Consider the following 23,615-nt stretch of genomic DNA (forward strand, 5'->3'; position numbering starts at 1 on the left):
AAGCCAAGTATAAATTTTAAGGTTATTAAGAAGAATTTCTTGATTTTAATATTTTCTACTTTCAGGTTCATTATCATTTCAGGTTTTTTTATCAATCGGGGTACTTAGTAGCTTAGCAGCATATCTGAGTTTTGAAAAAAGCGTACTTTTTTTTTAAAGAGGAAAATTATTTGTTTTTCAATGTGCTAATTTTTGATTAAATTCCGACATTATATAGACATTCAATGTCAATTTCACGTAATTCACAAACTCTAATGATGTTTGTGGAGTAGATTGTGGAGATTGGTAGCATTCTGTTTTTTTTGTTGTTGTTGTTTTTGTTTTGTTTGTTAAATCTTCAATAAATAAAATTATTTTCAGACATTATTAATTGCTTCATCATAAACTGCTTTTAACGATTGTTTAATAAAGTAGAAAGTAAACAAAATTGAAAAATCGCGTTTTAAAAGCTTTAAAGGGCAAATTTTTCAAGAAAAAAAACTTATTAAAGTAAATCTTAATAATAAGTAATTAAAATAGCACAAATCAAAATAATGTGTTTATTAATTTAATGTTAATAAGCAAGTTTTGCGTATGACATAATTTTTTGAAACAAATTATATATACTTATTTATTTGTAAAAAAGTTGATTTAAATCGAAATGGTGTCTCCAATATATAGTAATCCACATTATGAGGTGCAACAAAAAAATGCACAAAAAAACATTAATTTTAGTTTTTTTAATTAGAAAGAAGACAGGTTTATCTATTTAATAAAAGACCGATCAGACAAATTTAATAAGTTTATTTAATTTTCTGTCTAGAATCTTGAACAAATACTAGCAATATTATTTTTAGAAGTCCATTAGTTTAATGCAGAGCTTGTGATCTGAAATCGCAAAATTTACAAACTCTTTAAATTTAAAAAAGCAATTTTTTACAGTAAGTTTAATATTGCTACTCTGAATATTGGTATTTAAGTTACAAATAGCATCAAAAAGGTGGGTGTAAGTTTTAGTTGGTTTTATTTCAAAAGAGAGTATTTCTGTGCTTAAGCAATTTCAATTGTTTTAAATATAACCATTTAAAATAACCATTAGTATGTCCATGGTTTGACCGTCAACCATTGTTTTTATGTTGGATGCACTTTCACACTCTAACATTAAAACATGTTTATGCATAGTGTCGCAACGCAAATCTTGTTTTTAATATGACTTTTGAGTGCGTTTTTCACTACAATGGTCACCTTTAAATTTTACCAATAAGCAATTTTTTTAATAACAAATTATTAAACTGACTTTTTCTATTAAAAATAATATGAAGGTTTTTGCTTTTTTTAAAAAAAAAGGAAATAACCTAAAATATTGTTTATAGTCATAAACAAATACAAATACTAATTTAGTAATTTAAATAAGACATATCGAGGGTATACTGCCAGAATGCACTAAGTCATTTTTTGTTGGTTTTAAGTCAACGTAAACATTCATTATTATATGCTTTATCACTTCCAAAACGCACCAGACTTTATATTCGTATGACTATTATAATTATTATACGAATATAAGGTCTGGTGCGTTTTGGAAGTGATAAAGCATATAATAATGAGTGTTAATGTTGACTTAACTCAAAACCAACAAAAAATGACTTAGTGCATTCTGGCAGTATGCCCTCGATATATTATTTAAACAACTAAAAAATGAAAAGCATGCTATTATTAGTATTTAACTGCTTTTTTTTTAAAGACTTTTTTTAGTTGATGTGTTTAGTGTTGACTTTAAGGAAGGGTGGATCCATTGAGGTAGTAGGGAGTGCGATGAAGTAATCTTTCTCTCTCCCCCCCCCTCTACCTCGTTAGATTTTTTTTTTTAAATAACTTTTTTTTTATATTTAAATTAATAATTTTTTGTATTTAAATTAAATTAAATTATTTAATTTATATTTAACACTGTATCTTATTTGAAAGTTAGAAAGGCTGTTCTAGAAAAGTGATATGAAATTTAAATAAAGTTGTGTGGTGCAAGTTTTATCTGTTAGAGGTAATTTCATAGTTACATAAGTTACACAGTTAGATTAAGTCAGTATAAGACTAATACTCTTAGAATATTGGGCTGTAATTATAATTTTGAAAAAAAATCAAGAAAAAGAAATTAAAAAACATTTGGTAAAAAATTCTTACAACTATAAAAAAATATTAAGATACAAAAAAGATACAAAAAAGATACAAAAAATATAAGAAAAAGTACAAGAACTGATAAAATTTTAAATTATTTAATAATTAAGTAATCCTCCAACAGTGACGGATTTTATGATTTCGGAGAGGGATGCATACCCTAGTCCCCCCTCCACCTTTCCCCACCAGAATCTCAAAGTCCTAAAATATCTTAGGAATGCAGGACCTTTTTTTTATGAGGCGCAGTACTGATACAAAATACAAAAATGCTTCAACATTTTTATATTTTGTATCACTATTGCGTCCCCCCCCTCTCCCACCACCAAAAATTCATGGATCCGTCACTGTCCTGCAACCGTAATAAAATTTTTTATATATATTTAAAAAAAAGATGTTTTATATGAAAAACTAAATTTTTTTAAACTTTTATATTAACTTAATTACATTATTTGCTTATTTTACGTAATCTAATGTTTTTCTAATGAAGCGAATTACTTGCAGTTATTGAATTATTTTAACAACTGTTATGTTACCATATCGTCGGTATACATGGGTAATGCACTAGGTCAGTATGGTGTTATTTATACCACTACTTAGTATTTTAGGTTCTCTATCGTTTGATATACCAGACAAGTTTAATAAATCAATTATTAATGAATTATTAAGATTTCAACTATTACACAAAAACTTATTATTTTAACTGTTACGCAAAAACTTATTTGTTCATTATCTCAAAATGATGTTTTTGGTAAGCATTTCCCTTGTATACCAACGATATGTTTGCGTGATGATGTAAGTTTTATTAAATTCATAATGGTTGCATAAAGAGGTTTCATTACATTGTATTACACTTTTTCTCTAATAATAATTTAAGATTAGTTTTTCTAAGAGGAAAAATATTTTAATTTCTTTTCTTTGATTTTCTTTCACACTATATCATCTGTTATCGGGATGTTAAGCATGTTTCAATAAAGAGTTAGCTTTGGTAGCGAATTTATTACTTATTAAATTTTGCGAAACCATTCTACATTACTTGTTATTTTAATAAGTTATGTATTTTTATTTGTTAGTTTCCTACTTTTAGATTGACCACAAAAAGTCTCTTTGGAAACTAGCACCTGTTCATAGCAACAAATTTTATTTTTTCAAAATCTAATATTTTATATACCAATCGAAAGCTCAATAAAAATGAAGCGAAAAATACGAAAGCGCTATATGATGCTTTAAAACGATGTTTTATATTAATTATATTAATCCAGGGTAAAAGGATACGTATTTCGACCAAAAATAAATTACAGTTATTTTATAAGGAAAAATAGCAATGGAAAAAACATTTTAATCATTTTATTTATTTAAAATATAAAATTATTTTTTTTTTTTATAAGAAAAACTTTGATAAGACAATCAAGTCCAAAAAACTTACCGCCTGAAAGTCATTCAAAATTAAATTCCTTGATTTGAAAAATTTGAAAGCCTGAGCGAGTCACCAATTACACTATCATTTGATAATGTAAATAGAAACATTCTAATGGATAGTTTATTCAGCATGATGCAAAATTTCATAAGTTGTCTTATAGTAAATTTAGCAAAATAAAATTAAAAAGGGCTGAAAAACAAGCACTATTATACCAACTAGAGTACAAGAAGAAAGATGATGGTGTCGAACATAATTTTTGTTCAAAGAATTTTCTACCAATTAATATGGCTTCTTTAAGAACAACTTTTAAATCATTTTAAAGTATTTTTTCTGTGAAAGCTCTGACAGTGCACTTCATTGGGTTTCAACATTTAAGTTAGAAAAACCTGTAAAAAAGTGGGCCACTACCCTTGAAGATAGGACGTTGTTAGGTAAGTTTAGTGCTGGTGAACTGATAGCTCCAGATGCTAAATATTACTTTTCTGCTAAGTCTCTGTAGGAGATCTAAATAAAAAAGTGTCATAAGGTAATTCTGACAAACAAATTGATACCCAGGTTTTTTTCTAAATTAAAGCAGTATATGATACAAGTAACGATGTATGATGATAACAGCGTCTTTAATTTTGTCTTTTAAATTAGTTTTAATTTTTTTAAAGTTAGTTGATCTTGCTCAACTATAAAGGGATTAGTGAACTTGGTAGAAAATTTTCTGAAAGGATCCATACCACAAAATTAAAGCAGAGATTGTTGGCACATGTAGAAAATCTAAGGGAGTATAGTTGTAAGAGGTTTTCCTACTTTACATTTGACGAAAATCTTGGAAGTGTTTTGAAGAACAGTTATGAAAGGAATTATGAAGACAAATGTTTCATTTTTTTGAAGCAGCTAAAATCTTGCGGCAAGATATTCTCGCTAATCAAAGTTATGACTTCAGCGATAAATTTTTACAAGATTAATTAAGTGAATTTGCTCATGCTTCATTTATTTGTTGACACCGTTTTACAAGAGAATACAAGAAATGAATATATTCTAAGTTTAGAAAAAGCAAGTTTATCAACCAGTCAATTGATAATTTACAATAGTATGAATCGTGTTCGTCAAAATCAACAAGCCAAAAAACCAAGAGTCAAAAAAGACAAAAATCTTGAGAAAGCCCCATAGCAACTTATGTAAACATAATATTTCATACGAAAGCTCCCAAAAAGACACTTATTAATTAACTTTATAAGCTTTGGATATCAATTTCTTATAACAGGGTTATGGAATTATCAACGCAAATGGGTAATAGTGTTTTAAACTATTTTGCAGAAGAAAAAAAATGGTTTGCTCACTGCGCTTGAATCTTAATGTTTTCACTATTGCTGCTTTGGATAAAATAGATCACAGCCCATGTTTCTTAACAGCTGAAGATTCTTTTCACGAATCAGGAATATCATTATTCCAGCATCAAATATCAGAGAAAGTTGTATCAGATCTTGAAATTTCTTCTTTAGAATTTTCTAAAAAAAAACAGTTATTAAACTGATCTGATTCATACACTGAGATTCGATCAGTTTTAAATTTTAATGAAATACCAGAAATGGAAAACTATTTTTTCGCCTTTTTAAACATTTCTTTTGGGAACTTTCATCTGAAATAAACTTAGAAAAAACGTAAGACTTACTTACTCGCCATCTTATGCCTATTATATGTTTATATAGTTAATCAAAGATATATATATATATATTTGAAAACCTTTTTTTTTATTTCAGATGGTTGTACCACATTAAAGATAGGAAATACTATAAATGCAAAAAATAAAAAGCATTCAGTACATCACAGATTAATGCCGTTAAAGTAATTGATTGTTTGGGGTTGCTACTGTTATTCCATGAACTTTCTAAATCTGCTGCCATAACCAAAAAATGGATGTGATCAAGACAGCTGTTAGTTTTTTAAAATAAAGTCTAACATCCATTATTGCTTTTGATCAGCCATTGTATTCTTTATCTAAACTGATAAAGTGAAATCGGAAGAATACTACAGAGAACAGGTTTTTGTCATTATGATGGGGCCACTTTATATCAAAATGGCGGCACTAAAAGCAACTAAAGACTGGTTAAAAAATATTGTAAATAAGGTTAATTTCATTGAGATTTTTGGGGCTAAAAATAATCCACCGTTTTTTCAAAACCAGAGTGAAGGAGTGCAAGGAGTCAATTTAATCCAAGAAAACGAAATAATCTACCACTTTTTTGTAACGTTAATACAAAAAGAAAGTTAAAAGATCAATAACAAATATCTTTGCTCCAAAAAAATTGCCAATTGTTTTTACAACTGTATATTTCCTCCATGATCCAAGATGGCAACCTAAACGAGTTTTTTTGCTCATGAAAAATATACCTTTCCACCGTCTTTTGTCAAAAGATGAGTTTCTACGCAGTTGAATCAGAAATTTAAACTTGTTTCATTGATTTTCACAGTCCACTTAAAGATATACCTATAGTTGAATGTTTGATTATTGATGGAGCTTTTGAATAACAGTTGTTGAATTCACTAAATATATTTTCCTAATTTTATATTTAGAAATTTTTCATACAGTTACAACTACAGTTTTACATAAGATTTATGGGTATGGTTCGGTACTGGCGGGAACTAACGCTTCATTTCACAGCACAATCTTACAAAATGTCTCGGCCCAAAATAGCAATTTTTACCTCTATTTCGCGTAATGACAGGCTGCGATCGAGTTTCATTTTTTGCTGGAAAAAAATTTTCCTGAAAAACTTAGAAAAATTTCGAAAATCTCTTTACAATCGATTTCCAATTGCCTTTCAAAAGATGATATCATTAGTATTTTCCAATTAATTGAAAGTTTTGGTACTTTATGACCTTCAGGTTTTTACAGTAGTATAAATGAATGCAGAAAAGACCTATTTTAAAAAAGGGACGTTTAGCAGACAACATTCCCCTACAAAAGATGCTAAGCAACTGCATATCTCCAGAGCTGTTTACCAGACTTTGTATTGGAGGGCATATTTATTGTATACGAACCCATCATTGCCTTATACATGTGAATGGAATTGGATTATGGAAGACAATATTTATAAAATTGTTTGGACGACAATTCCAGAAGCTTCCAAAAGGTGCAATAAACTTACCCGATGTGGTTACAAAGTAGAGAAAATGTTGTAGAGGTCTGTTTAAATGTGTTAAAGCGTTACTTCCATATACCGCACTTTGAAAATGTTGTGGTGATTGTGTCTTGAATTCGTAATTTACCAAAAATTTAGATAACGGGTTTTAAAAGTTTATAAAAAATCTCTGGGGATAACTTTTGTTTTATTACATTATGTTTTCAATATATATTAAAAATTAAATACTTTATTATTATTCTGAAATATACTTATTACATTTTTATTGTAGTTAAAATATTTGTTTCATAAGAACATTTAAATATTATTCGAAGATACGATTCAGCACAAAAATAGATAAAATTTTTACCCCCTGACTTTCATGTTTTCAAAGCCCTCGTACTCGTTACCAATTTATTTTTAACATATAGTGTGTTAATGTTTTTTGCTTTTTTTTTTGATGAGCTTTTGATTAATTCATATACGTCAGATTCTTTTTAAAAAAATTTGTTGCTAAGGACATGATCAAGTTACCATAAAGACAGGCGGAGCCATTTTGGAAGTGGGTCTGAGTCTTTAAATGAGTATTCCAATAATATCAATGTGCTCGCCAAGTTCCATGGTTTTACCCAAAATAGCACAAAAACATATAAATTTGTTACTAATTGACTGCGCTAATGACAAAAATGTATATTATTTGGATTGTATATTAATTGACTTTTTTACATTTAAAGCACATATATTTTTTTTAAAATAAAATTGCTCAAATCAGTTGTAGTAGTAAATCTTTATTAAAGTAAAGGTCTTTAATCTTTAATCTGGCAATCTAAATCTAGCAATCTAAATCTGGCATTGACTTTTAAAAGAGTCTTTGCTAGAAAGTCGTAAATACTTAATGTCACCAATTTCCTTCTTTTTTACAAATTGTTATCAATAATAAAGAAATTTAACGTTTTTTTAAATTTTTGACCTTCTGTCGTGGTAGTGCTTTAAAAATTGAAGCAATTTTGTTAAGTTTAGCTTCAAGTCATATATTAAGTAGCAAAACTGAATTATATCTAATAATATGTTTTTCAATAAGCCAACAAGGTGTTGAGTATTTTCTAAAGACCATCACGTCAAGAAATAATTTTATATGGGAAATGCGAATCAAAATGGTGTTTTTAGACCAAACACAATATAACTAAATTTGGAAAAATTCAAAGGAAAGTAACAAAAATTCTTTACGCCCTTAGAAAGTATACTTATAAAGACAGGCTAAAAATCCTCAACCTTATAACACCAGAAGAACGACGTATAAAACGAGACCTCTCCCCAATATCTCCAAAAACACAAATCTTGACTGCTAAATGATTGCAGGCTGAAATAAGTTACAAGTACAATTAGGCAGAAAAAGAAACAAGAGTAGTATTGGTACGTGATAAAGATTTTTTATTTTTTAAGATTTTAAAAAATTTCATGCAAGATTTTAAAAAAGTTTCATGCAAGATTTAAAAAAATTTCATGCAAGATTTTAAAAATTTCATGCAAGATTTTAAAAAAGTTTCATGCAAGATTTTAAGATTTGAGTTATGTATAATTCTGAGTTTAAAATAATAAAATGAATTTTTTTTTATTTTAATGAAATTTTAGTGCTAAAGTATTTGCAGTTATATAGTTCTTACTTTGTTATTAAATTATTAAAAAGGGCTTATACTCATAATAATTCTTTATCCAAATCTAAAAAAGTATTTAAGTCATTTACATAGAGAAAACGCTCGGGTATTACCCTGCTATTGTATTGCATTGCATTTCATTACCTAGTAAGCTGTAAATAATTTTCTAGGGTAAGGGGATAACGTTTTATATTATAACAAACTTAAAAAATATGCAATGAACCTTATATAATGTAGTGGCTTAAGTGTACACGCGGAATGTATAACCTTTTTTTAGAGTTCTAATATTTCTACTAGCAATATATATGTAGATTTTTACAACTTTTTTACAAGATTTTTACAACATTTTACACTTTACAAATAAGCAATGTGAAGGGTTCAAAACTAAGAGCTGTTATAATTGTCAGGGTTATATTTGGTGATTGACAATGTCATTGAATATAATTAGAACATATTTTTTAGAGAACTCTTTTTCTATCTCCTCCACACCAAAGAATCTTATATTGCAATAAAAAACTGTTAGACAATACAATTTTATAAAACTAAAAAAAAATTAAAAAAATAATTTATAAAACATTTTTAAGGCTTTTTTATTTTAAAATGTCGTACAATGTAGTTTGTACAATGTCGTTTAATGTCGTAAAAAGTCGTACAATGTCGTTTAATGTAGTTTGTATGTTTTATTTAGACAATAAGAGTACATAAAAAACTTAAATGGAGTTTAGAGCAATCTCGTTTCCAGTGGCCTTGCTTTTGTTTCAAGTTCTACTTATTTGTTTGTATGCAGGCTTTGTAAATTATAATGAATCTGGTGAAAATCTGAAACCTCTACAAGAAAGTATAAACTATTATCCAGGTAAAATATTATTTTCAAAATGTGAAAACAGATATTTTTTAAATATACGCTTGTTTGCTTACTTATTTGATTGTTAAAAAAGTAGTTCTAGAAAGATTAAAACTTTTTTTTATCAAAATTGCTCAAGATAAAGTCCACAAAGCTGTGGCTAGGCCCCCCCCCCTCCTCCAATTATGAATTTTCAGCGAATTTAGGGGTTTATTGCAAATTTTGGGGCCCTTTTATTAAAATTCAAGGAGCTTGTTTTTTTAATATTTTTAGTTATACCTAGTGGAAAAACTTTTGAAAATTCGGGGCAATGACAGGTTTGACAATGACAAATGACAGTATTGACTGCCGCGGCACTGAACGCGTATATTAACTTTTTTGCTTTGTTTTTACGTTTTAGCTTAAAATCATACAACAAAGCTAAAATCATACAACTTATTTCAAGAGACTTTTTTTAAACGTGAAAAAAACATTCAAATTTGACATATGTATATGCATATACTATGTTATACTAAAAACGGTTTGACAAAAAAACCAATGATTGGAGACTGAGAACAACAAATATCAAAACTTGTGCCTTTCTTTAGCTCTAAATGTGATGACAATGATCAATTATTATACTATTACAGCTTCTTTAATCTCTGGACAGAGATTAGAACTATAAACAGTTATCAAGTTAGTTTAGTTATATAACTAATTATTTTTATTGTATTTTTTAATTTAATTGTGTATAATTAACTACTAGCTCGATGCTGTAAAAGATGTGTATTAGCAACATAGGCTGAGTTAAAAAATATAACAGAATAAGTATTAGGTAATTTAGATATCTTTACATTTAGTTCTATTTCTAATATTCTATTCTAAATATCCCTATTTTTAGATGCATTTAAATTTAAAAAAAGGATCATATATTGGTAGGGCTGTTTCAAGTAACTTAAGTACTTAAGTACTTAAGTATTTGTTTAAACTAATCAATTACTTCAGTAAATTTTCACTAAATTACTTAAGTAAAATCAAGTATTTTTTTTTCCGAATTAAAAGAACAGAAAACTGATATTTTATAAAAATATGCATAAAATTTGTCCGATTCTCAATTTTGAACCCTAAAATCAAGGTATTTAACTTTTAATTTAAGTTTTGATTATTTCTTGATTTTGTTTTACCGTATTTTCCAAAAAAAGATTATAGTTTAGACTATCTAAAAAAAATAATTTATAAATTATAAGAAATTATAGCAGAAGATATGTATATACGTCTTTTGTGATCTTAAAGATCCTAAAGCATCAGCAGTGGAGTGTAAAGTCTCCAATGTTAAAATTAAAGAATCTTTACAAAGAAAGAATAAGACTGAAGAACTTCACCATTTTCTGCTCAAAACTCCAATTTAATAAAGAACAAGGCTTACTTAAATGTTTTTGATTGCATCAAAAAAGAAATGGCTGAATTTGAAGAATCAAATGACCGTCCAAAAATGCTTAAAAAGCTGCACTGTACTTTAAAGTTTTTATCAGCATCATCAATTGTTAGAGAAAAATGCTTTAGTGCTTTTGACTTTCTTTTATTATTACAAATGTGAGAACATCTTTGAGTGATAAATTTATAGAAATTTTAATTTTTCAGCATTCTATCTTTAAAGTTAAGTTATGATTATGATACTTTATAGTACGATATCACACAAAAATGTAATATTAGATGTAATTTTTCATTGTTTGGAAAATAACTAAAATTAATTAAAATTACTTAAGTTACTTAAGCAATTTGAAAAAAGTTACTTAAAATTACTTAAGTAATCTTTTTCCATTACTTGAACACCCATATATATATAGGTGGTAGTCTATTTTTATATTATATTTATAAATAACATTGGTATCATTGTCATTTTGGATAGTATATCAGCTTATAATGTTAATTAATATCAGCTTTATTAAAATTAACATGAATATCTTTATAAAGCTCATAAAATAAATTAAAAGCTATATGCTTATATGTTTGCCACTATTAGAAGACTATTTTTAAAGGTTCAAATGTTTACATTTTTGTAATTTTTTATTACTTTTCTCAAACTTCATAAAATATAAACTGTGTTTACCAACTTATGTGTTTTTTACTAAAAAAGGAATATAACGGGTGATGCGGAAGTTATCGGACAAAATAAAAACGTCAATAACTTATTTATAGATAAAAAAACAAACTACTATTATATTTTTTTTAAATAAAGCATTTATCTTTTAATAAAAATATATTATTTTTTATATGAAAAAACACCACCATCTGCAATTGATCTCAATTTTACTCTGACGCCTTTCATATGCGACTGTAAAAAGTTTAAATCAATTTCTTGTAGTTTTAGTTTAATGCGATCAATCAAAACTTGCTCTGTTGAAGCTTGCCAATCTCCCTCGTAAACCTTCTGTGCCAAATGTCCCCAAAAATTTTTAATTGGTCGTGCTTTTTGGGGGATTGGATTCTTTATCAACGTAATAGACATATTGGTCCATCCAATTTAGAGAATCTTTAGAATAATGAGAACTTGCTAAATTTGGCCAAAATAAATAGTTAAAGTCTCCATGATACTTGTGAATAAATGGAAGAAGTTGTTTTTCTAAACATTCATTAATATAGATTGATGAATTGATCGCTACAGCCTTGGAAGTGCGAATCAATGGCTCGGACAAACCACGGTCAGATATGGCTATCCACATTAATAATTTTTTTGGAAATTTCTCTTTTCCTATGAAACGGACACTTTCTGGGCATGTCTTTTTGTTGTTTGTGTAGTATCCAGAATTTCCAGGCATGTTGTCCCCTGCAAAACAAAAGTATTTTTTGTCATCGATGACTAGAAGCGATTTTGTGTTATAGAGTTGGTTAACTAGTTTCCTGCTTCTTTTCTTTGCCTTTATTTGTTGTTCTATAGTGTATTTTGGAGTCTTTTCACGTTTTCTATATTTAATATTCATTTTTTTTAACTGACGATTAATTGTCGATTGATTTACACCGAATTTAATACCTATTTTTCTCTGACTGACCCCTTTTCGATTGTTGACAAGTCTCGTTAATTCGGTTTTCTTTTTTCTAGTCCAGGATGTCGGACGACCAGGGTGCTTTCTATCAAAAAACGATTGAACAGTTTCAAGTCTTTTTAGGTTATCATATATTGTATTTTGAGCAAATCCTTCCTTTTCAAAATGATTTACGATTTTTTTATTTTTATATAAGGTTTATTTACAAAAAACATTTTTAGTCGCTTTCGAAAAGATTCTCGTTCAGCTGCATTTAACCTCATTTTAAATAATTGTGTTTCTAATAATAAAGTTTATATTTTATAGAACGTTTATGCCTACGCATAAAACCACAAAAACTAATTAGTATGCTCAAATAATGAAATTAGGATTTGTCCGATAACTTCCGCATCACCCGTTAATTTAGAAATATTTAAATATAATTTGTATATTTGATTACGATTATTATATCATAATTAGTTTTTTTTTGCACTAAATGTTGTTATTCAATGCTTATCATCTCTTTTATTGCGCTATAACTATTCTGCACTTATAACTTATTGGTAGTATTTGTTCTTATAAATAGATGGTAGTTTATACAATGAAGTTTAAAAAAAAAGAAATGTGGAGTTTAAACTGTCCCACTTCTATTATAGTGTTGCGCATAACTAGTTTCATTGTTGGTGTATAGGTCTCTGCTGTAGTTAGCTGCATTGGTTAGCTAGATCATAATATTGCATAATATTTCATAATATTGCATAATATTGGTAATTATAGATATTTATACTTAGATTTAACTTGCATATATTTGTATCAAGTCATATAATTATAAATTTATATACATCTCTTAGTCTCTTTATTTTATAGTATTTTTAATAATTTTTATGCAGTTAGAGTTATTTTCTTTATTTTTTTAGTATTTCAAGACGTTCATGTTATGATCATTATTGGTTTTGGGTTTCTTATGACATTTTTGAAAAGATATGGGTATGGGGCAGTTTCATATAATTTGTTGCTTGCAGCAGTTACCATTCAGTGGTCAATACTTCTTAACGCATGGGTGTCTAATCAAACATTAAAATTCAAAGGCAAACATGTTACTCTCGGAGAAGTTAAACTTGGATTAAAAGAGTAAGAAAAAAATTATTAAAAAATAAAAACAATTTTCTTTAGTAATAAAAATAATCATAATAACAGTAATCATCATAATAAATAATACCAAACAGAAACAGAACAGAATAACCAGAAACAATAATAATATTGTTAATAACTATATTGCTCTGAGTTTGACAACATTCCTTAATTTTATCTCATATTCTTGAAACAGAAACAGGTAACAGAACTTTGGTTTTGATTTTTATTCAGTTACACATGTGTTGCGTTGTTTTTATGAAAAAAAGGAAAAATAAAACAAAAAATAGATCTTGATGTTTTCTAAACCTTGGTTTTCAATAGTTGTAGAAATGTCCCACAACAGTTGCACAATAACTTTGTATTATAATGAAAACATTTTCAAGCTTGAGTTCCACAACTTAACATCCGCACGTTGTCCGCAGACATGGACACGTTGAGGGAAGATATACATAATTTGGCTAAAAAGTTGGGTCCGTAAAACCCAGTTACAAACAAGTTTTTAAAAAATTCATTGCAAAGTGGTATACTAAAGCCCAAGCTCAGTGGTTAGAGCCTTTGCTTTATAAGCAAGAGATCCAGGTTCGAAACGAGCTCTGGACATATTTTCGCGTCGCGGTAAGAAAAGAGGCGTGAACTTCCTGGTTAAATGCACTTTCGCGGTGTTCTGTGACAAGACCGTTAGGTCTTCTTGGGGCACCTAAATAACAATATATAAAATAAAAAATTTCAATAACTCCTGGTATTAGGAAGAATATTTTAGAAGATAGCAGATTCCTCCAAAACAATATGAATTTAGAGAGAAATTGAGTTGAAAACATGCTTTATAAATACAGTTTGATTTTTTTTTGGAGTTGGTTCGGGGCACAATTTTTATTTTTTTGGAAGTGCTAAAAAGAAATTGCCTGATGATCTTCTGATGGCGGTAGACTGTTAAGTCAATTAAATTAAAAACCAAACAAATCAGTTAATTTATTGTAAGTAACCTTTAATTGGTACCTTACTTTTAGTTCAAATGTAGAAAATGGTTTTTAAAAATGTTTTGGTATTATGGGAGTTCTTAATACATTATACCAATCATGCGACTTTTTGAGACTGTTGTCGCTCTATAATTAAGGTTTAGGGCTTTACCTATATTTATAATAGAAATATCACCGCATAAAAAAAAATTAATATCGTCGGAATATTGTTAAATTTTTGTTTCTTTTTGCCTATAGTTGTTGCTTTTACGCTTTTGTTTTGTCTTATATATGCTAAAAATATTTCTGCTCGTATGATGTATAAAATCATGGATAAAGGGCAACCTTGCCTTACTCCTCTCAAAATTTCTATGACTTGCGATAGCTCTCCGTTTATTTTTACTTTAGCCTTTATTTTATTATAAATTTTTTTTTACTGATTTAAAAAAACCTTATCAAAACCAAAATGTTCAAGACTTTTAAATAAAAAAAATCTGTCAACTCGGTCGAAAGCTTTTACCTGGTCTATGGATAGAATCCATGCATCTAAATTTTCTGAATTAGCAATGCTTATTATGTCCCTAGTATAACTTAAGTTGTTGTTCATATTTCTATTTTTAATGCACGCCGTTTGATTGGTATTCATTATATTCGGTAAAATATTTACCAGTCTGTTGGCAATTGTTTTAGTTAGTATTTTGAAATCAACGTTAGTCAGTGATATTGGTCTCCAATTTCTTATGTCGTTTTCGTCTCCTTTTTTAAAAATACAAGTAATTATCGCTTCTTTTTGTGAGCAAGTCATTTCGCCTGTGTTTAATGCGTTATTTAGCGTTGCCATTAGATCTTCACTTATTAAGTCAAAAAAAGTCTTGTAATATTCTACTGTAAGACCATCTGATCCAGGCAATTTGTTATTTTTCATTTAAGTCAAAGTTGTTTTAATTTCTGATTCTGATAATTTTTTGTTAAAATAGAATTTTCGCGTGCTGTCATTTTTTAAACTTTAGCATTGTTTAATAAATATTGTTGGCAATCACTATCATTTATTTTTTGTTTATAAAGTTTTTCATACAAGTTTTTGAATTCTAAAATAATCTCATCCGCCATAGTAATTGTTTTGCCGTTTCTATTATTTATTTCTGAAACAAATTGTTTAAAAAGTTTTTGGTTCTCTAAACTAAAAAAATATTAAGAGAATTTCTCCCCCTCCAGCCTCCTTTGGATTATGGCTCTTTTGCCGCCCTTTCTGCCTGTTCTTTTTTAAAATTTTCTAGTTTTCTTTTTATCTCTCTGTGCATTATTTTCATATTTTCATTTAAATGCATTTTTTTAGAAGAAGATTTTTTAAAGATTTTAAAAGCTTAAACTCGTTTTTTCTTTTTTATTCTATTTTGTTTTTTACAAAACGCTACACGACTTTTTTAACTTTTTCTTTGCCACATTCCCACCAATCTTTTATGTTAGTAAAATTACATTTTTTGTTTCTCCCATTTAGCCGCGTTTCTTTTGCTTTTTTTTTTATTGTTATTATTATTATTTTGTAGGTGTTTAAATCTGTTTGTTTAGTTGATTTCAATTTTTATATATGTTTTTGGTTTTTATATTTTTTGGTTGTTTTACCAAAAACATCATTTTTTAATTTTCTGCTTGTGGTGTTAGCTTTACTCTTTTTATTTATTACATTTGTTTTCTTAAATTACGTTCCTCTTGTTTTGTTTCATGATCTAGATGAAACTGAAAATATTCCTTTTTGCGTTGTTTCCATTTTGCTTTTTTACATTCATCATATTTCCTCTTTTTATTTACATCTGCAGTTTTAAAGTTGAAGTTCTTAAATTGTTTCATGTTAAATCATTATTTTTATCAAAACGTTATCGTCTTCATCCTTTTTGCTTATACATTAGGGTGGCTCTTAAAACAACATTTTTGAAAAAAACCTGTTCTGACCCCTTTACTTTGTTCTATATAATACTAAAACACTAGGTTTAAAATTTTTTTGAACAAAAAATTATTTTAGGGGTAGCTCAAGACCCTTAAAAATTTGACTGGTCCCTAAAATTTTGAAAATAAAAGTTCTTCTAAAGTATGTCAACCTGGTACTCAAAAGAAGCGAAATTATATAAAAACTTTAAAAATAATAATCAATTTACAAAAAAATAACTTTTTTCTGAAATAAATTCATAAAAACTATAGTTTTTAAGCTGAAAATAAAAAAAGTCATTATTTTCAAGTTTTAAAAAAAAGTTTTTTTAAACATGCTTTTTTTGTAAAGTGATTACTGTTTTTGAAGTTTTTATATAATTTCGCTTCTTTTGAGTACCAGGTTGACATACTTTAGAAGAACTTTTATTTTCAAAATTTTAGGGACCAGTCAAATTTTTAAGGGTCTTGAGCTACCCCTAAAATAATTTTTTGTTCAAAAATATTTTAAACCCAGTGTTTTAGTATTATATAGAACAAAGTAAAGGGGTCAGAACAGGTTTTTTTCAAAAATGTTGTTTTAAGAGCCACCCTATTATACATATTTCATTTTCCTTCACCTTTATTGTTTCTTGGTGTCTTTTTAGTTGAGATTTTATAGTTTCTTCTGTTATTTGTGTTTCTACGTTCTCCTCATTTTTTCCTTTCTTTTTCCTTTTCTTTTCCTTTATCCTCAATCTTTATAATATTAATTGGATTTTGTGTTGCTTCAAGTGGTATTACTGAGGGGATATTACTAGTTGATTAGCTACCATCTTTGTGTTTGTTTTTCTGATTAGTTATATTTTCATTTTGTGGCTTTCCCACATCTTCTTGTCCGTTGTAAATAGCCCTAATTTTATAACCATTTAGGTTTATGAATCTAGGAATTGGTTTTTCTAGTTTGTCCGTAATAGCAACTATAATACCGGAGTATCAGAGAGTTTTGTCTTCGGTGTTCTTTTTTAGAGTTTTGTCTTTTTGTTTTCTCTTTTGCTGATATTTCTACCTGGTATTGATTGGTAGAAATGGCGGTCTGCACGATTGATATTTAGTCCTTTTTCAAGGATTATATTCTACATTTTGTCATTTTTTATAACAATCCTAATAATTGAGTCGTTACGAATTTCTTGGTATTCGATTGGTATTTATCGTATCCGGTGTCTTTAATAGCTAATAAAAACTCGTTGTCGCTGATTTTAGTTTTGACTTTTCTTAAAAGTGTATTTTTAAGGGAGCTATATTCGTTTACATGGTTGGTGTTTGTTGCAGCTGGTGAATATGTTTTACTAGCAGTTTGTGCATAGCATTTGGTTTGGGCTGTAGTTGCTCCAATTTCATTACCTATCTCCATAAATGTTTTTGGGTCTATTAGTGATGTGTTAAATAGTACTAACCGTATACATTACACTCTCAGCCATTCGGTCACTCTAAGGCCAGTAGACCTCTATAGAGGTCTAACCAACCTCTCTATCCTAACACTCACTCTATTTAGCTACGATCTCTATAACCTCTCAGCCACTCAATACTCACTAAAAGCCAGTAGACTTTTATAAGACTTACCTTAGCAATCCGTGGAAGCCACTTTTTTTTTTTTTTTTATTAACCAGGTTGTTTTTTTTTATCAACCAGGTTTTTTTTTTATCAATCAGTTTGGGATGTATTATAGTTACGTCTCAAATCTAGATTTAGTTACGTTACGTTACGTCTTAATTGGTTACACTTTATAAAGTAAAAAAAAAAAAACATTTGAGACGTAACGTTGCGTATTGAGACTATTTTTTTTTTGTGACAAAGTAACCAATTGAGACGAAGCTATTTTACAATAAAAATAAAATAAAAGAAAGTATTTAGCAATACGGCAATAAAGAACAAACATTTACTGCATTTTCAAGTTTATTTACTGAATGTTTAATTAGTAATTAGAGAATGTGATCTTGTTACCAATTGAGACGTAACGTAACTTTAAAATATTGTAGGGAAAATTTATGAAATTCTCTATCAAAAGAAGTAGTTCAATCACCTTCACTCAACAGTTTTAATGCAGCAATTGATTGCTGGGTGAGCAGCACTTTCGTTGTTGTAGTGTGCCTGACAAAATACTCACTAGCTATGCCAGTTAAAACATTTACTACTAACCAACTAACTATCTTATTGCAAAATCAGTATTATTTAAAAATTATAAAAAAAATTCAAAATAATAAATATTTAGTAAAAATGTATTAGATATATATTATTTGATATATATTAATTAATTTATATTGTCTGTAATTAAATTATATTATTTGATATATATTAATTAATTTATATTGTTTATTATATATTAAATATATGTTTAGTAATGTTGTTTGCATAAATTTCAGTGTAACATTTGCTGACATATCTTGCACTCCTATTCTCATCACATTTGGTGCTATTCTTGGTAAAGCAAGTCATTTACAACTTTTGGTAGTTGCCATTATTGAAACTATAATATATGCTGTGAATAATAACATTATCACTGATGTATTTGAAACTGCTGATGCTGGAGGAACTGTTTCATTGCACTTATTTGGAGCTTATTTTGGTTTAGCAGTTGCATTTGTTCTGAAAAATTCAGGGGATCCTTATGGAAAGGAATCATCTAGTTATAATTCAGATATTTTTTCAATGATTGGTAAAAATGCCAAAACTTTTTTGATTCTGTTTAGTTATTTTATGTATTTTATTTACAACATTTTTATTTTGTATGAATCATTTTTTATAATTTTAATAACAGAAGAGCCCATTTGTGAAGAGCTTTAAGTCCAAGTAAATTTATTTTGAGAAAATGACAAAAACTGAATTACTTATAGTTGCGCATCAATAGACATTAATATTTTCTTTGTGTTTTTTAGGATATTTGCAGATAGGCTCCTTAACTGCACATTACTTTTTGCTCACATAATTTTTTATTTTTTTATTTTTTTGAGTTATGTTGTATTTAAAATGTTGTTTCCTATTTAACACGGCATGTAATTAAGTTTTTTCATTTTTTTAATTGTTTAATTTATATAAGTCATAAAGTTGTATTTTTATTGCTAAATTTTGATTAGGTACATTGTTTCTATGGGTATTTTGGCCAAGTTTTAATGCTGCAACTCTCGTTGGTAGACCTTTACAGATTAACAGAGCAGTAATCAATACATACATTGCCTTGGCAGCTGGAGCTGTAACCTCATTTGGTGTTTCTTCTTTAGTAAACAAATCATATAAGTTCAAAATGGTATCAATTATTGTATTATTTGTAAAGATCCTTATGTAACTTTACTTACTTGCATTATTTACACATAGTTGCACAAAAACCCAAGTTACTCTAAATTTAGAGCTGGCTGGTAGTGCAACTCAATCCGCACCTTATCACATGGGGACTTTTCAATTAATAGCGGAATCGCAAGAACCCTTCCTGGTAGTTGTTAAATATATAAGAAATACAGACTAGCACTACTGATTTTAGTATTTTTATGTAGATTTTAGTATATTTAGTATAAATTTGGGAGAATCAAACATTATTTAGGGGTAGCACAGTTACCTTATTTAGATAAACTGTAATTTTTGCGCCTATTTTTCCACATTTTTAAAGATTTTTTTAAGTTTTTGTCATTGTCAGTTTTTCAAAATTTATTATTTAACAATTAAATATCGCATTACAGCTAAAAAAGCTGGGCTGAAAAAAATATTCAGTGGTCGCACAGTATTAAAATTGGTGATTTTGCCAATATAGTGTCAATCTTTAAATTTTCGCAGCAGTTCATTGATCTGTCAGCAAGAATGTAATAAAAAAAATGAATTTTTTTTTAAGCATCTTCACTTCCAACAAGACAGCAAGCAATCACTATTAGAGTTGGAAGTTACTGGAAGAGAAAATATGAAGTTTAAAAAGAAATTAACGAGCACAATAAAGAAATGTAATTTTAGCAGATGCTAGTTTTGCAATTGATTTGATATACAGTTTCCAAGAGAGATTGGAACTAAGTGTTAATCCTAGAAGATGAAAGGTAATTAACTCATCAAGTACATAACTGTTCATAAATATAGGAAGATCTAGATTATTGCTATAATGATTGCTATAATGATTATGCGGTAGTGGGATAGTGGTAAAGCGCTCGCCTCATAAGCGAGAGGTTCCAAGTTCGATCCCCATCACGTCCCTGGTAGTACCGCGCTCAAATTGTTTCTCCGCGCAGCGGCCTTGTTCCTCAAGGTTTGTGTTTCGGAGTTATAGAGTTGAGAGAGGGTTATAACCACTATTAAGTAGCCTCCTCATCTGTAGTGGCCTTCTCAGCCTTGAGGTGGTGAATAACAAAAAAAAAAAAAAAAGCTGAAATAAATTAAGTTTTATCTGAGTTAAAGTTCACTGGCCACTAAGTGCCCCATGCTGTAGCAAAAGTGAGATCTTTTTTAAGCTCAAATGCCATCTCCAAGCAATTAGAGAGTGTTGAGAATAAACTATGGTCAGCAGCAAGACATAAATTGAGTACAGAAGGTAAATGATACAGGTTTTCTGGATAGAGATTAGGAAAGGCATAAGTTGTGGGCCAAAACACTTGCAGAGTTACTGAAACTAAAACCAAGCCATCCAGTGTGTTGAGCATTAAAATAGTCAACAACAATGGTATTGGTTGAAGGATAAAGAGAAAGTGCTTGGTCAATTTAATTAGAAATAAATGAAAGTGAGTGATATAGAACAAAAAGAAAGATATTAGGGTGAGGTAGTGCTAAACAAAAGCATATAAAAGAATAGTCTGTGCATTTAAACCAAGTTTTCTGACAAATGAGTGAATATTTACAAATGTAAATTCCCAGGCCAAGCATGTAACTATTGGAGTCTTTATGAATTAAAGGAAGATAACCATCAACACTAAAATCACAAGATCAGACAGCTGAACTCAAATTAGTCTCACAAAGAGCAAGTTGGTCTGATGAACTTTGCAAGAGATAAGACTCAAAAGAAGAAAAGTTACTTCAAAGACCACAAATATTAGTGAATGATATATTTAGAGAGTTTGGTGATGATGATTGTGTTTTTGTTTTATGGTTTTCATATTTGAGTGATTTTTCAAATTGGTTAAAGAACTTGACTCAAAGCACAGATATTATTCAGTACACTATCTAATAGTCCAAGCAATTGCTTCATAACTATAAATAAACCATTAGCCATAACAAAGGGCTCAAAAAGGTGCATGGCAATAAACACCAAATTTACGAACAGGAACACTATCCATCCCCAACATGGCACTGTTGGTACTCTCATATTTTACAGCTGTTAATGGAATCAGTCTCTCTGAAAGCTACCACAGTGTTCAGGAAACCTGACTAACACCTGGCCTCAGAACCATAAAACTAAGTTTTGGAGCTGTACCCTCATTAGGAGATAGTAGAATGAGCTGCCTTGTCATAAAAATAGAGACACAAGCATAACCCTGCAATGAGTCAAGAAGATCCAGCGTTAAACATCCTACTTAAAATAATGTATTAAAAATACATCTAGACCAGCCAAATAGATGAAGAAAGGGTGTGAGGCTGGTCAATAGATAGAATCTGTTTACCCCTAGTAACTAATTATTATTCTAGTTAACTCAATAAAAATGTAGCTACTGATTGAAATATCACTCTTGAACTTAATAATTTGTTAAGATAATTAATATACTAAAGTTAAGATAGTACATACTTAGAATGCAAATGATTACTTACAAAAAAAAATCAACATTTAAAAAAAAATTTATTTGAAAGCAATTAAAATTTTATAGGAATTTGCTCGGGAAATTCCCATAAAATTTCTTGTATATTTTCTGGCATATCAAAAATACTGTTAACTTCTCGAGAAAAATAACCCAACTAATCCTATTAAGTACTTAGTAATACTTACAAAGTTCCTGACAAGTACTTGCAAGAGACTTAGTAGTATAAACAGGTTTTAATTGGAGTTTAGGGAATATTCAGGTTTTTATTGAGCCATTAGCCATATTCGCAAGTTTTAGTCAGAACTTAGTAGCAGTAAAAAGCTTTTTACTCAGCACTTTGTTAGATAAGCCAGTTTTGGTGAGAAATTAGTTTTTGGTGAGAAATTAGGAATTATTAGTATTACATTTAGAAACTGGGTTTTAGTTAATATATTTTTATTTGGTGTTTAATTGAATTATTTGTGTTTTAAAAATGACAAAGTTATATTTAAATTTAAAAAAATGTAATTTTAATTTACTAAAAATTTAAAAATAATGAGTTTTAAATTTTTACTTAAGCAGAAATAATTTAAAAAGAAAAAACACCCTTCCTAATTTAACTATTATAGTAGTAAATTATAGTATAACTAACTTTTGCCTAAGCAATAAAGATGCTTATTTATGAAACAGTTATAAAAATAACAAATGTGTTAGCTTGTTTAACTAGAACATTAAAAAAAATGTTTCCAGTTTTCAGTTATTTAGTAATTTCGAAGGTGCCAATGTAAAATTTCCAATTGAAAGTGCACCATCATAAACATCTTGTCATCAATTTCTTGTCATTAAAACATAAATTGTTTGACAATACTGTAGTGTTGCTGGAGATAACTTCAAATTGGTTTTCTTTTTAAAAAAAATTAAGATAAAATCTTGAACCTACAGAGCATTCAACATACTTCTTAACATGTTTATGCATTTAAGACCATTTTTGATAAGTATTTATTGAAATTCCTAACAAATAAAAGAAATTATATTGGTAACCTTTATGAATATCATAATTAAAGGCTATTAACAAAATAAATATTTTTATTTCTTTATTAGGTTGAATTTCAACATGTATGTATGTATGTTATTAGGTTGAAATTTAACATGATCAATCAGTCATTATGCTTAATTACATTATATATAAATAAGACAGAAAAGAAAAAATATATATACACATACATACATAAATACATACATACATACGTACATACATACATACATACATACATACACACATACATACATACATACATACATACATACATACATACATACATACATACATACATACATACATACATACATACATACATACATACATACATACATACATACATACATACATACATACATACATACATACATACATACATACATACATACATACATACATACATACATACATACATACATACATACATCCATACATACATACATACATACATACATACATACATACATACATACATACATACATACATACATACATACATACATACATACATACATACATACATACATACATACATACATACATACATACATACATACATACATGCATACACATACATACATAACAATGAAAACAACAATATATTTTTCAGTAAAATATATTTCTGTATATTCTATAAAAGAGTGAACCTTTCAGCCTTTATTAA

At 28.2% G+C, this 23,615-nt stretch overlaps 1 protein-coding gene across 1 annotated transcript in view; it reads left to right on the plus strand.

Moving 5' to 3' along the window:
- Positions 1-819: 819 nt before the first annotated feature.
- Positions 820-23,615, plus strand: part of LOC100197687 (ammonium transporter Rh type C) — a 42,897-nt gene continuing 20,101 nt past the window's right edge. The window contains exons 1-5 of the mRNA XM_065818479.1: positions 820-979; positions 9,022-9,189; positions 13,097-13,310; positions 18,595-18,887; positions 19,306-19,475. Coding sequence (XP_065674551.1) covers positions 9,048-9,189; positions 13,097-13,310; positions 18,595-18,887; positions 19,306-19,475 — 819 coding nt within the window. The 5' untranslated portion in view covers positions 820-979; positions 9,022-9,047. The remainder of the gene's footprint in view (positions 980-9,021; positions 9,190-13,096; positions 13,311-18,594; positions 18,888-19,305; positions 19,476-23,615) is intronic.

Source organism: Hydra vulgaris, chromosome 14 (assembly GCF_038396675.1).
Source record: "Hydra vulgaris chromosome 14, alternate assembly HydraT2T_AEP".
NCBI lineage: Eukaryota > Metazoa > Cnidaria > Hydrozoa > Anthoathecata > Hydridae > Hydra > Hydra vulgaris.